The sequence below is a fragment of the Drosophila innubila genome, assembly GCF_004354385.1.
Source record: "Drosophila innubila isolate TH190305 chromosome 3R unlocalized genomic scaffold, UK_Dinn_1.0 2_E_3R, whole genome shotgun sequence".
Lineage (NCBI taxonomy): Eukaryota > Metazoa > Arthropoda > Insecta > Diptera > Drosophilidae > Drosophila > Drosophila innubila.
The window spans coordinates 29,672,445-29,688,120 of NW_022995380.1; the positions used below are offsets into that span (position 1 = coordinate 29,672,445).

The 15,676-nt window shown below is 32.1% G+C and overlaps 3 protein-coding genes across 3 annotated transcripts in view; 2 read left to right on the forward strand and 1 right to left on the reverse strand.

Annotated features, from left to right (window-relative positions):
- The first annotated feature begins 11 nt into the window (after positions 1-11).
- Positions 12-2,894, forward strand: LOC117792568 (programmed cell death protein 10). The gene is made up of 5 exons (XM_034632761.1): positions 12-278; positions 386-563; positions 1,616-1,748; positions 1,818-1,982; positions 2,782-2,894. The coding sequence occupies exons 1-5, from the start codon at positions 207-209 to the stop codon at positions 2,864-2,866; spliced, it is 633 nt and encodes a 210-aa protein (XP_034488652.1). The 5' UTR covers positions 12-206; the 3' UTR covers positions 2,867-2,894.
- A 4-nt stretch (positions 2,895-2,898) lies between these two features.
- LOC117792564 overlaps positions 2,899-15,676 on the forward strand; it is a 34,965-nt gene continuing 22,187 nt past the window's right edge. Inside the window, 5 exon segments of the mRNA XM_034632756.1 lie at positions 2,899-4,260; positions 4,263-4,323; positions 11,626-11,791; positions 12,624-12,722; positions 12,785-13,045. Of these exon segments, the coding sequence (XP_034488647.1) occupies positions 4,221-4,260; positions 4,263-4,323; positions 11,626-11,791; positions 12,624-12,722; positions 12,785-13,045 (627 nt within the window). The 5' untranslated portion in view covers positions 2,899-4,220.
- Positions 13,902-14,892, reverse strand: LOC117792567 (FGFR1 oncogene partner 2 homolog). Its single transcript, XM_034632760.1, has one exon. It carries the CDS (start codon positions 14,765-14,767, stop codon positions 13,997-13,999), a length of 771 nt encoding a protein of 256 aa, XP_034488651.1. The 5' UTR covers positions 14,768-14,892; the 3' UTR covers positions 13,902-13,996.

The window sequence follows — 15,676 nt, forward strand, 5'->3', positions numbered from 1 at the left end:
TGCAGTGTTGGCAACACTGTGCCCATTTTGTTGTGAATTATTGTTAATTTTATTTTTAATCGAATTTCGTATAAATCGTGCATAGGTGTGGAAGTACTAACGGACAGAGAGTGCAGCATGTGCCAGTTCCAGTTGTTATAAATACGTATATATATCTATATATAATATCAATAAACTGTAACACGAAAACGAATACGTCTTAGAAAATGACCATGGGCGAGCGTGAGCCAACTTCGTCTCTCGTTCTGCCCGTTATACTGAGGCCTATTTTCACACAGGTAAGCGTTGGATTGTTCCACTGTGCTGGTGTTGGAGGGGGAGGGGGCGTTGTTAGCCAGTTAAATGCAATGTTGCGTAAACGTAAAACTTTAATTGCTATTTACAGTTGGAGCGACGCGACGTTGGCGCGGCACAATCATTGCGCTCGGCCATATTAAAATCGGAGCAGAATAATCCGGGCTTCTGTTATGACCTCGTTGCGTCGATCGTGCGACGCGCCGATCTAAATGTCAACCTAAATGAGGCCGTCTTGCGTTTGCAGGGCAACATTACCGAGGCAGACCGTAAGTAACACACAAACACACCTACACACACACACAGATGCAGCTACAGATGTTGTATGTGTGTGCGTGTGAATAATTTCATTGTTTGTGTACCCTTGCATAGAGAGTATTATTATTTTGTCATGATACACACCCCGTTTCACATGAATAGTGCAAACAAAGAAATTAAATTCTGTTGTGCCTATATTTAAAACCATCAGATGTATTAAAATATTTATAGTCAGAATTAAGAATACTATTTATTTTCTGTAATAAAAATAATTCAAATTATTTTAATGTGTTCAACACTATTCAAAAATGTAGTAGTCATACCAAAATACTAGAAACATTTTCGTTTCACTTGAATGGCACCTATTACTATATAACATATTACTAATATATTGAACATTAGATTATTTTTGTCTTTAAAAAAAAATGGGTAATATATCTCCCAAAAATGTATGTAGTTTTCGGAGATTTTCGGTTGGTTTTGATTTTTGTGGCATCCCTGATAGAGGGCGATATATCATGAACTTAGACGTAAAAATTAGTTTGGGGACTCAACTTCTTTTTGTTTAATATAACTTTAAAGTTTTCATACAAAATTAACAGAATTGCTTTCCTTTTTAAATAGTCAAATTTAATTTTAAAATATTTTGGGTAATTTTAAAAATGGTTCAAGCCTACCTTGTTTTACAATACCTTACCTGTAATTTAGAGATAGTCAGATGATTTTCAGTGATTTTGGAGCCAAAAAATAAAAAACAGACATAAGCCGAAGAGTTCTTACGAATTTTATTAGTTTGGTGTGCTATTCAAATGAAACGCAGTGTATGTAACGCATTTAGATTTGATATTGTCCATTATATCCAGAAAAATTTGTGTTCTAGTCGCATTACTATTATTAATTTAATTTTAAATTAAAATCCTTATTCTTATATTATTTTTAATTTTAAATAAAACTAGTTCAACCGCTCTTAATTGAGATTAAAAAAAAAAATAAAATAAATATCAAATTCACCTTTATTTGCGATATATTTATTTGCTATGTATTGTTTATATTCGACTTGCAGTTAATGAATATCGCTTAACACGCACTGAAGAACCGTTCCAGGAGTTGAATCGCAAGTCGGTGGCACTCAAAGTGATACTCAGTCGCATACCAGATGAGATCAATGATCGCAAGACCTTTCTCGAGACCATCAAGTGAGTTTCAATTTAAAATTTAAAGCATTTCAAATCAACTATGCTAATTGTTTGTTTTTCACTTTGCAGGGAAATTGCAAGCGCCATAAAGAAGCTGCTCGATGTGGTCAACGAAATTGGTTCGTTTATTCCGGGAGTTACGGGCAAACAGGCTGTCGAGCAGCGTAAAAAGGAGTTTGTTAAATATTCAAAGAAGTTCAGCACAACGCTGAAGGAATACTTCAAAGAAGGACAGTAAGTTCAAGCATTCAACAAGTATTATTTAGTTTTAGGAAATCAAAATTATGCTTTATTATGTAAATTACTGCACAATTTAAAAAAAACTATTTGAATATAAAATTCAAGCGAAAATATCAAAGTTACTGTTTTCTAATATTAATGAAAATAGTTCCTTCCCAATTTTTGTACTCTATGAAGTTTTCTTATTTAAGTTTTCAAGTTTATGCTTGCTTTTTTTCCATCCCAATATTTATTTTTATTCTTACAAAAATATTATCAAACGAAATTCCACAATCAGCCGGTTTCTTTAATCGTCTCGTATCTGGTTTCTTATCTAACAATGCTTTAACCGGACTCTCCATATGAATGATCTCATTCTATTGTTGTTCCGATTTCGTTTGTTTATCAATTTAATCAGTTGACAATGACAATACACTGTGTGAGAGTGAATATGTGACTGAATTTTAAATCAAATTCAAATTGCAGCAATTACTCATTTAGAAAAAATAGACTTTAAAGTCGTCACTTTCTCGTGATTTGTGCTGAATTATCATTTAGGAATTTGATTGGGCCATTTAATTTATTTAGCTATTCTCTTTATTTTTTTTTTTATTTATTTTAATATCTTTGCTATTCTCTAAAATTTTTTATATAATATTAGTGTAACTTCTAAATTATTTTTTTTAAAGAAATTTAAAAATTGACAATATTTATATTTACAAAATTTTTTTTTACACAATACATAAGTAAATTATTTGAGTTGATTCAATAAATAAATAAATAATCAAATTCACATATTTTCTTATATTTTCAGACCGAATGCAGTATTCATAAGTGCACTTTTTTTAATAAGGCAAACGAATCAAATAATGCTGACAGTTAAGAGTAAATGCGAGTAGAAAATTAAATGTTTTAATTAATGCAAAACTTAGTGGCATTTTAATTTTATGTTTAACTAACAATCGAAAAACACAACAAAGATAAGCAAAGAGATAAACAAATAAAAGCAAGGAACACAATTGCAATAGCCTGCTGTAATAAAAACAAATTGATAAATAGGCCTAATGTATTTAAATAATTGTAATCACAACAACTAAATTCCAATACAAAAACTAAAACAAACAAAAAACAAATTAGAAACTAAACTTCGTTCTTTTTATTTTGGTATTTAGTCAATCGAGCGCGTTTGTGTTTTTTGATAATGTTTACAATTTATTGTAAATAATTCAACCGTTTTCTGTTAATCACAACATGAAAGTTTTTTCAATATTTTTGATTTGGGGGAACGCGAAAACAAATAAATTTAATGTTAGTAAAAAGCGAAAACGGGACACAGGAAATGTACTATGAGGAAAAAGAAAAAACAAAATGAAACAATTGAATTTTTAACTGTTTTTAATTGTTAGAGTTTGAAATTTATAACTATACATAAATATAAAAAAAATACATTTACTTAATTATATGTTCAATTTGAAAACGCGAGAGACAGTAGCAGAGATCGCTAGCAAACAAGTGAAAGAAAAAATTATTTTATTTTTAATAAATGTTATATGAAAAAAGAAAGCAAAAACAAAACAAAAGCATATTGTAGTAATAGAAAAACAAAACGACAAATAAAATGTATTTATATTCCAAAAACTGAAAATACTTATTATCTTATTTATCATTTGCTGTTAACGATGCACTGTTATCAGTAACATCTCATTCACTCCACTAACATGTACTGTTAAGAATAACAGCAACAGCGCTTTAATAATAAATTTATTTAAATAAAGGAATAAAACAGTTATGGTTCCTGCAATAAAATCCTGTAACACAAGTCAGCAAATCAATTTAAATAAAAATTCTGTAAAGTACATTACAATTCTAGCTTTTGAAATTCGATCTGAGTATGGCAGTTGAGCTTTTTTCGGAAACCAAGGCTGCCACACCGTTTTTCGAGTGCCAGTGCTGTCACCCCGTTTGATTTGAAAATAAAATACTGCGCCTGCGCCAGGCACGAATAGGAAAATCAGAGTACAACCAACAGCAGCAGCAGCAGCAAACCGAGGAGCAGCGCGACCGAGATGACCCACTTTTCGGTTTTCGCATTCAAAATCCAACAACTGCTGTACAAAATAAAATTGCACTTCTTTTTCTAAACTAGTATTTAGTTAAAAAAATATAAAATAATAAAAAATAAAATAAAAACAAAGCGCGCGCGTTGTATATTATGTAATATTCAAAAAAAACCCGTTAACTAGTGTAAACTCTATGCATTTATGTAAATTCTCTAGCGATAACGTGGAAGTGGAAAAAGGCGACCTGAAAAATCAGCAGCAGCCCCAGCAGCAAATCAAGAAGCAGCAGCAAAAAGGTTCGCTAAATTTTTCAAAGAAAATCTTTTCATTTTGGTGCCTATTAAACAATAAAAAAAGTTGTTCAAACATAAATTTCTGAAACTAAAAAAAAAATCGTTTTTCGGGCTGCGACGAATTTACGAAAAAAAATTTCGCTGTACACCAATTGCTCGCGAATCTCCTCGTATTTCCATTGTTTCAATAAATAACTAAAAGCAAACTAGATTTAATAAATAAATTGTAACGTGTGTGCAACAAATTAAGTTTTCCAGTGCTCAAAATTGCTTCATTTATGCAAATGGGAAGATGTGAAAAGTAAAAGTATCGACGAAACGATAAAAAAAAAACCAGCTTGCCAACGTAAAGTTACACACACACACACACCCACATATATGGATGAGTACAAGCTCACACACACACACACGCATAAGCGCGCGCACGCATAGGCAACAGAAAACCAAATGCGAATGTGAATGTGAAAGCAAACAGAACGTTGAATGAAAACGAATGTGTGTATGTATGTATGTATAGTATGTATGTATGTATGTTACATTTGTATGAGCATTTGCTTATTAATGTTATGCCTACTACTTGTGCAAAAATGCATAAATAAGTAAGCCAAAATTGACAAACAAATTGCATTTGTGCAAAAAGGCGCGCGCGCACAATTCGCATACACACATACATATGTGTGCCTACAGTTGGTCAAGAAAGTAATTTGACAAAATAAAAATGCACATATTTGTTTCTTTTATTTGTTTATACATAAAAAGTAAATAATAATTAAGATAAGATAAGTAAAATTCACATATTTGGTTTTGTTTTAATTTGTTTTCTTTTCATATAAAATATTCAATGAAAATCGTTTTTTTTTTTTAAACTCTAAACAAGTTATAACATAGCTAAGATAAATAAAGGGTGGCTTTTTAATCTTATGCTATGCAGTCTTTAAGTTACATATTATGTTTGTTTATGTACTAAATAATTTTTTTTTAAAATTTGTATACTATTTTATATTTTTACTTCTGCTATAATATATTTCTTATTTATTACAATTTATTTTTAATTAATATAATTTTTTGTTGATTTAAGTATATTGGAATTTTACTTTTTGTTTTTTGTTAATACAATTTTTTGACGTACTGTATGTGCATGTAAGCGTAGAAGGTGAATAGGCAGAGACAGAGGCAGTGAAACTGGAGCAGAGCAGCAGCAGAGGTTTGATTTGTTTGTGTGAGTTTCATATTCATAGCCGCAGTAACAGTCGCAGTCGCAGTCGCAGTAGCCAAGATAGCAGCAGCAGCAGCAGCGCCGAAAGATAAATGAAAAGTGCTTCATTTTGGGCCATTTCGGGGGCGGTTTTGACACTTGGCGCGCAGCAGCAGCAACAACAACAGCAACAGCAACAACAATAACAGTTAGGCCGCGTGGGAGGCGTAAAAGTTGTTTGCTGCTGCGTGCGTAACAGAAAGTGCACAACTACACACATACATACATACATACAACAGCAGCAGTGACAGAGCGGGAGAGTTAAAGCAGTGAGAGCAAAAGTGTCAGTAGAGGAGAGGGGATGGGGAAGGGGTCAGGTGTTTGCCATGCGGTTGTTAGCTAACAGTGTGTGCGTGTCTATACTAGTGAGCACAGTGCCACAGAGCTTATTTGACCCACTATATTATTAACTATGTTTGGTTTTCCTTCCCTAAAAAAAAATAATAAAATTAAAAAATTGTTATACTAAGTTTAAGTTTAAAAAATCTGCGTTTTAATTTTAATTCATACTTTTCATTTAAATATAAATACATTACAAATTTGTAATACATAAGAGTAATGGGTCAACTAAGCTGAGAGCCACTGTATATTCTGTGTGTGCATGTGTGTGTATGTTTACAGTAACAGCAACTGTAACAACTATTTTTGGTCTTTTTTGCAATTTGTTTTTTTTTTATATTTATTTTTTGCACACAAACACATTACATTAACTTATGAAGCATTGTATTGGTTTTTTTGTCAATGCAACGATCTAATGTCACGCACTGTGCGGGTTTTTTTTTGGTGGGTGTGTGTGACAGTTTGAATTAATCGTGGAATATGTTCAATTTTGACATATGGCAATCATTCAATGACATATATGTGTGTGTGATTCTGTAAAAGAAAAGGATGAAAAAAAGAGGCCCTAAAAACTATGCTACGAATTGTTAACATGTATGTGTGTGTGTGTGTGAGTGTGGCCCGCATGAAATTCTGTTCCCAACACCAACTTTTTTTCTCGAGTGGCTGTGTGTGTGAGTATAGTTATAAATAGCCAAGATAGTTTTTGTGCTCGTTTCCCACTGGGTAGAAGAAGAGAGAAGAGACTCCTCTTTGGTACTTTTTTTTGCTTTTTCTTTTTTGTCTCGATTGAGGTCAAACTGTCAGGAGGATAGTGAACTTTATAATGTTCCGTACATGAAATTGGTCAAATTTTAAAGTGATGTCTGGTTGCCCGGATTGACTTGAATAATTCATTTCAATAGCGTGTACTTAATATCATAAAATTTCCACGTGCGCTGCAAAGTATGCAATAAAAAAGTTAACAGTGTGATTTTTAGCATATTTCAATTTTTAAAAGTTAAACTCATTTATAAAAAAAAAGATGAAGTGTTTTTAATTTTTAAATTGATCATTTTTATTTTTACAAAAGAATTACATGACTCACTGTACATAAGAAGTGGTTCCCTTCTTGTCATTTTGGTTCAGTTTCAGAAAGAAACTTGGCCCATATGCAAATTAATTGCACTTCTATGAAAAGTTCTGTTGCAACTCGTAACTTTGTAACCTCAATTCCTTTTTTGTTTTTCTTAATTTTTTTTAGTTTGGAGTGCATCCAAAAGTTGACGACGCACACAAAACAGTTGAAAACTTCTTAAATTACTTTCAAGTTGGCAGCCACTAAAGTTTAATGACCTGCCACCTTTTCACATTCCCAATTGTAAATTTGTAAGTTGTAGCTTTCATTACGAGTGTTTCGAGCACTTTCAACTATTGCCAAATTTTCTAACACTGTCGACTGGGTACTTCAGCAAATTTCAAACATTTTACCAAATAATTTCATAGACTGAAAAATTCTGTACACTTAAAAAAAAACAAAGTATGGGTGGAAAAGAAAATCAAGAGCTAGGAAACTCAAATTGGATAAAAACTCAGCGGACATAAGTTAGAGAAAATTTTGAAGTCATTAACATTATTAAAATTGGCTTTGAACTGTCTGACTCCGATTCAATTTTGTTTTCAAATATTATATTCAATTTGTATTTCATTGTGTGAACACTGTTCAAACCACTTTTACAATCCAAAAGAAAAATTGTAGCCCAGCTAAAAGAGGAAATTATCTTGAAAATTATGGCATCGGCTAAGAAGCATGATAATAATCAGAATCAAGATGAATGGCGCGAAATGTTACGTACGGTTTTCTCAGATGAAGATAGTGATGATGGAAACAATAGGACTCCGACTCCAACAAGCCAATTTGCATTTCAAACATCTGACTGTGAAATGCCAGCTAGGCAGAGATCTATTAAAAAAGCGATCATTCAGTATGCATTAGAGGGCAGATTTATAGTGGCAGTTCTACTTTGCAAAAAGGCCATTGAGGATCTCAAAAAAACTCAAAAACACACTCAAATTGTTGCAACATTCGTGGACTTGTTGGCACTTGTTTATAAACGTCAAGAAAAATTTGCAGAGCCTCAAAAACCGAACAATAATGATAATCGCAAGAAAACGTCATATGATGAAGAATACATGAAATCCCATAAACAAGCCGTTACAATAGCTTTAAAAAACCTTGGGGTAATATATAGGCGACGGAACATGTTTAAAGCGGCCAAAACTCTTGAAGACTTTGCAAATTCAATGTAAAAAACAGGCAAACAATTTAGATAACTTTACACATCGACCGAAGAGCTAGAGCTATAGGAAATCCATCAAGCGTTAAGCACAATTTTAATTTTAATTGGATTAATTTTCTATTCTATTTTAAATAAAACATGTTAAATAACTATTAGGCTTTAGTAATTTTCGTCAAAATTCCTATAGGGAAATCTACGAGCTATAGGAAATGATATCGAAATGACTGTGAATTTTCCATTTAATTTACTCACTGAAAATTAGGTTAATAGAGTGTAAAGCAGTGTAAGGCCGCAACCTACATTCGATTGGGATTGGGTTTTTGGCTTGCTGCTAAATGACTGTCAAAAGAGAGACAGAGAGAGAGAGAGAAATTGGGAGAGAGAGGCAGAGGCAAGGGGAGAGGGAGACAGAAGGCAAGCAGAATTCTTGTGGCTAATCTGTACTTTGAGAACTCATTAAAATTTAAGGCAGTTTCTCACAGCAGCTGACAGCTTGTTGTGTGTCCTTATTTTGGTCTGCTGTTTACTAAATGTTTAACTTTTAAGTTTGCAACGTTTAAACATATTTTAGTTTAAGTTCAAATGAAAATTTAAAATTTTACCAAGAAATGAAAAAAAGAAAAATGTGCGGAAATGACAGCAGTCAGTGTGAGATACACATCATGCCATATGATGATGCGACGCTCAAAGATAGAATTACGAAATATAAAGAAGTGAAAAGCAAAGTTAAATCACACACACACACCCACACAAAACACACACACACACATTATGAGTCGCCTTTTAACGCCCACTTCATAATCATAATTAAAAAGTGCTGCGACCCACACTCACTGCTCTGTTAAACGTTTTACAGCGTCTGTTAAACTGCTGTGCATTGCACATGCGCCAGTGTTGGTCAATTTGTTAACTTACGCTGGGACATTTACTCAGGCTCTCACACGCGCTGTGCCAAAACGAGAGAGAGCACACTCGCAATTTTACTCTCTCAGTGAATATGCTGTCATCTTGTTCTCACACACAAATGGCTGTGCATGCGATTGTTGTTATTGTTGTTGCTGCTTTTGCAGTTGTAATTTTCTCTCACATACATTAACGTATATGTGTGTGTGTGTGTAGGAACAGTGGTTAAGCTCTGTGCATTACAGCAACTAGTGGCCGTAATGCGACTTTGCTGCTGTTGCGCTTCTCATTTGACTGCGCTTCCCAATGCTGCACACACGTCTAATTATAGCGACCAGAGAGAGTTATACATAATACAGTGAAAAGTACTACTTAACTGAACAAAACTCAACTGTTTAACATAATTAAAAAGTAATTATTAGAAAATACAAAGCTTACACTTTGTCTTTTTTAGCTTTCATATTTTCTTTTTGTATTTCAAAATATTAAAAACCTGTTCCATTGTACATGCTTATTTTTAAATATAAAAAAATCAAACATGTGCTTCTTTTTTCAATATCAAAGAAATTATCGTGCTGCAAAATATAGATTTATTCGGTGACTTTAAGTGATAAACAAATTGATTTTATGTACCTTTGATATTTGGCAAAGGACATGCAATAAACGATACACTGAGATAAAATGTACTAAACTAAAATTAGTTATGTGTGCGTACTTGAATTTATGCTGTTTTGTTATTAAAAATTGTTAAATTACTGCGTACTAAAAATTGTTTATTAAGTATGAAAAATTAATAGTTCTGACTGAGCATTCCTTTGACAGCGACATGATACAATGGTCCGATTTTAAGAAAACTTTGTCAGAATATATACGACTATGCCATATATAAAATCTGTGACTTTGGTTGAGATACCTTCAGAAACAACAGATAACTCTCATTCTTTGTTTTCCCGAATTGTGAAAAGCGAACTTAAAATGAAATTTTTGTACTTAGTTTTAAAAATTTCGGAATATCTTCTGTTTAAGTACAGAAATCTTGATTATTTTTCCGAGTGTAGGAATGTGAGCCTTGTTGATGGCACCACCGGATGGTTGATGGGCGTCAAGTAAATGCCAAAGCCCACCTGCTGGATGCTGTCATAAACGCCCACATTGGTGGGCGGGGCAACGGCAGCAGCATTAAGATAAACCTTGTCATTGCTTTTAAATGTCAAGAGGACGAGCGGGGGAGTGGATAAATATACCAGCATATGTACATACATACATATATACACATATTGGAGTAAACGGTGCAAAGTGCTTTCACAGAAAGATGTGTGCGTGTGTGCTTGTGTGTGTGTGTGGTTGCATTGCATTCCGGATTCACTTTTACTGAATTTCTACTGCACAGCATTGAACCGTAAAGTGATTCAAATTGAATTTCAACTGAGATTTATTATTGGATTAAAGTTGCAATTAAATATTAAAATTTCTTGCATATTCCTGAATGCAACTCGACGCATTTATCGATTTTTCTTGAAAGATTTATCTTCAAACATTTCCACGCAACTTTCCTTTTTACTCATTTCCATGTGTGTTTGTCTTGCGGCTGTCTAGACAAATTGGCGCGTGTTTCTCATACCCTGCACCTGGTGAAACGGAGAGTATATTCGCGAATAGGTCTAAATTGAGTTCAACATGAATTTGTTATATAAGATTTTTTTTAAAATAAATTTTCGACTAAAACTGTCTCAAAAACAAAACTGAAATTTTTTTTTATAATAAAAATATTATTAGAAATTATAAAAAATCATCTCAGACTTCCTAGCTTATTTACTTTGCTGTAAATTTATGTTAAAAATTATATATAACTTTGATATTGATTTGTTGGCTTTTTCAATTCAAAATAGTTTTTTTTTAAGTGCTTTATGATGATGTTAAATAAATAAATGTTTTACGATTTATTTAACATTTGAATCAATTTAAAATCCCTTTTTTTATTGTATTTTTATCGCCACGCGCTCAACATGGCGTATGACTAATACAATTGTCTGCACAATGTGTGATTGCTATTTGTTTGTGTGTGTGGGTGTGAGTGTGTGTGTGTGGTTGTGTGTGTGTGAATGTGTGGCAGACAATTTAAACGTTAAATGGCAGCAAACGATTTAGACAGTTAAGGGGGAGATCGATTACAATATCAATTTAAACGTCGCGTATACGTAATATTGTTAATAATGGGAAAATCTATTTAAACACGCCCACAATCCTTTGAATAAGTATTTGCTGAATGAAAACGGGTTATATTGGTGGCCTTCAAATGGGGCCAGCACAGTAATTAACCTATAGTTCAAAGTTCAAGCAGCACTCGATTGCCAAGTTGCCGATGGGAAGCAACTAAAGCAGTTGACCCATTTAAACATGTCATACACATAAATAATAAAGAGACTCAACGAAGAACAAAAGCACGCTGTAATTTATAGAAGATACAAGTGTAAGACGAGTATAAGATACGAGTGATGACCATTTCTCCATTTCTTGTGCATTTTGCAGTCGTCAAAGGGGCAGCCACAGCATGCCGTACGAGTCGATGCACCATCATCAGTCGGCGGCCGCTGCGGTGGCAGCCGGCATAGCGCCAAGCAGCATGTTGGACGCACTCAGTCTGCAGCTGCGCGATGCGGAAATGCGACGCACTGAGATCGAGCGGGCACATCAGGTGAGTCATCGCATTCGAGTCCACACAAAAAAATTAATATCCTTCTTCTAGAAATTCTCCATTGTCGTCCTAATATCAAAACATTTTTTTTTTATTTTGAAAAATATTGTCAAAATATGTTTATTATTTAAAATATCATTTCTGAAACATGAATATAAGTTTTTCTTCTTAAAATAACAGTCCTCTTTATATTATTGTTTCGAAATTTAATTTTGTTAGCTTAACTTTTTATTTTTGACACGACTTTTACCTTTCAGAAAAGTCATTATTCGTAAAACCATTAAAAAATACCATAGTAACTTAATTATCAGATATAAAGTTTTCGAAACTTAATAAATACCTTTTTATCTTAGAAAAATTATTGTTATTAAATATTTACTTTAAGAATTAAAAAAAAATTTTTATCCTAAAAATTTAAGTTTTTTTGAAAAGTAAGAAAATATGTTTTAAATTGTAAAAATTTTTGACTCTTCCATGAGTGGCATTTTATCAAGAATTTTTGACAGTTTTTCGTTTTCTCATAATTTATTGTAATTAAAATTAAAAATAAGTTTTGTGGCCTTAAAAATATGAAATTTTTTTCCGATATTGAGGAAAAAAAAAAAAAAAAATCTTTCTATATTTAAAAGAAAAGCAAAATTTTTAATAATTTTTCTTATAATGCTTACATTAAAAGAGAATTTGTAATTTTTGGACGACAAATGGGTATAAATATATATTTTTTTTTTACATTGCCTTTATTTATTGAATCTTTTTCAAAGGAGACTTATTAAATCTTATAATTATAGCTTATCATTCTAAACATATGATAATTGTTTTTATTTTGTGACAGGAAACTCTGGCACAAATACGCAATCTAAGTGGCAATGCTCGTCCCGACACCGAGGCAGTCGAGAATCTGCAGTCCCGAGCTCGTGAGCTGGAAAAGAAGGTAAGTGGAAAAATTACGACAACTCTATAACTCTACCGATTGTTAAATTTATACAAATCTAGGTTGCCTTGGAGAACGTGCACTGCGAGGAGCTGCAAATTGAGCTGACAGCCGCTCTGAAGGCCAAGGCGGCACGTTCAACCTCCTCGAATGTGTGTGGCAACATGAATGCGGCAGCAGCTTCGATATCAACGTCGGCTGCTTATGGGGCAGGTGCCAGCATTCCGACCTCGGCCAGCAGCTCCACCGTCACTTGGGCACCGACAATCAGCCACCAGGACCAAGGCTCCGAGATTGATATCATAATGGCCAAGATTGAGCAGGTAAGAGAAAAAATAGGAAACTTAATATTAGAAAGCCAGTTTTAAATCAGGTTTAAAAATTAAGAAAACTTGAAAACAATAAATATTCTATTAAAAATCTTCAGAAATAAAAGGAATGAGTTTAGTAAACAAATATTAAATAATATTATCTGCCTAAATGAGAGATTGTTAGATATACTATATTTTAGTGAAATAAACTGGAAGTAAGATTTATTTAATATTATTAATTATTTATAGCTTAACCGTTCATATTATTATTAATTATTTATAACTTAGCCGTATTTAATAATTTTAGCTTTTATTTTTGATCTCAATTAACAAAATTACGAATAAATAGTTTAATTAAAATTTGTATTAAATTTGAGCTATATGTACAAGCAAGCTATTATACAAAACTTTATTACAAATCAAATAATAATAATTTTCATTAAAAAAAATTAAAATACTTAAAAAAAATTCTGCAGCGTTCAAAAAATCGCAGAGACTTTTCGTAATATTTATGAGTTCACGTTTTGGTATTTCTAATTTTTGTACTCTAAGCTATTAATTTAGTTATTTGTTTTTTGTTAAAAAATTATTTCATTTTTAAATTAGCTTTTCTTTGTTTATTATTAATTTTACATTTATTTATGCCGTTTTTGAATTATCTAGTTTTATTTTGTTTATTAAAATTATATTTAATTTTGGTATTTTTGCATGTACAATTAATTTTTTTTTACTTTCTAAGTTTCGAAAGATATTTTTACAGAAGTTGAAAAATTTTAGCGAATTTTTTGAAGTATGAATGATTTTATTGTATTGCTATTCTTATTTTTTTTAGGTACCTGAAAGTTATCACTTTTTGTATTAAACAGTTGTTGTTTCCTTTTTTTTATACTTTAGTTGCTTTTAATTTTATAATATTTATATTTATGTTGTATTTAATTTATAAGTGTATGAACAATAAAACTGTTACTGCTGCTTCTTGAATTTTGACTGTTCGATTTCACTGACATTTGATTGAGACTCACAGCTGTAGGAGAAACAAGTAACAAAACTGTGAAAACTCTCAGAGCCGGAGTCCGAGTCGGAGTCCGATTTAAAAATGGAGGCAGAGGCGGAGGCTGAGCCGGAATCCTTTGTCAATTCGTTGTCCTGATCGAGTTGTGTGCTGGCATCGATTTGGATTGGTTGATTCTGTTGAAAGGAATTCTTGCCAGTGAAATTGTTGCTAATCTGCAGCTGGCGACGCATCATTTCATTCTCTTTCTTCAACTGCTGAATTATGCGCTGATTCTCACTGCTGCTGTGCTCTTCCAGGCCCACTGTGAACATCATGATAAGTGTCATTTCCTCGATGCGCCTATCTAAACTGTTCGCAATCGCCTGCAAGCCGGCAACATATTTGGCCCGAAGATTGTAACGTTCATTGAGAATGTTGCCTTGACAGTGGTATTTATATTTCTGCATAATGTGCTCAATGCCCGCTTTGTACTCCTCCAATGTCTGTTTCAGCTCGGCATTCTCGAGCAGTTGATGAATGCGCTCATCGTCATTGCAATATTTGACCAGATTCTTTAACAATTGATCATCCTGTACACCACACGAGTCAATGATCATCTGATCCACATTCTGGCTGTCGGCCAAAAGAACTGTTGACTTGTTGAGCAGCTCGTGGAAGTTCTTTGATAGTTTATGTGCCTTGTTGGTCAGGCTATTAACTGCTTTTGAAATGTTACTCATTTTGTACGTTCAATTTGGAAAAATTCCAGCCTTTTTCTGCTCTTTCTTTCGATGGCTCAATGAACATTACACAGAATTATTGACAGGCTTACGGAAATTAAATTCAATCTCACATTTCTCGTAGCCAACTTACTCTTTTGAAAAATTCTATTTCATGATTGATAAATATTGTTCGAATTTAGCTCATATAAATAGACAATTTATTAAAAAATAGTATATTACACTAGTGGAATATTATTGCAAAATACAATTTATAATAAAAATGCAATCCAGTTACAACAAATACCAAAATACCTTCGTTTTTTTAATTATCCTAGCTAATTATTCCAAGTATGATTTTTTTAAGATCCTTACTCTTTACAATTCATGAGTTAAAACCTAAGTTTATTAAGTAAAAGATATTTTGACATACAATGGATGAATATTACTGTCCAAAATTCTCAATCTCTCATTAAATGTATGGAAATTATTGTCAAAAATATCTCTATGTTTAAATTACATGGGACAATATATTTGTATTTTATTTTAATTCTTAAGTCAAATCAAATTTACAATTATAATTTTATATTTTAAATAGTTTGCGTTAATAAAAAATTAAAAACATTTTATAGTTTCTATTGAGGAATTCAGAATTTAAAAATATTGTACTATCAAAGTACAAACAATCGAATAAATATGAGATATTCAACAATTTACAATAATGAAGATCGTTGATATCATTTACTTTAATGGAAAATTTAAGTTTTTAATTAATTTTTGGTTAACTGATCTTAAGTTGCTTGAAATAAAATATTACAAAATTTTACAGATTATATTTTAGAATTAAGTTATAAATATAACTTAAATATTTTATAACCTATAGTAGATAATTGATATTATTCAATTGGTTTCGTTTTGGGTATTAATGCA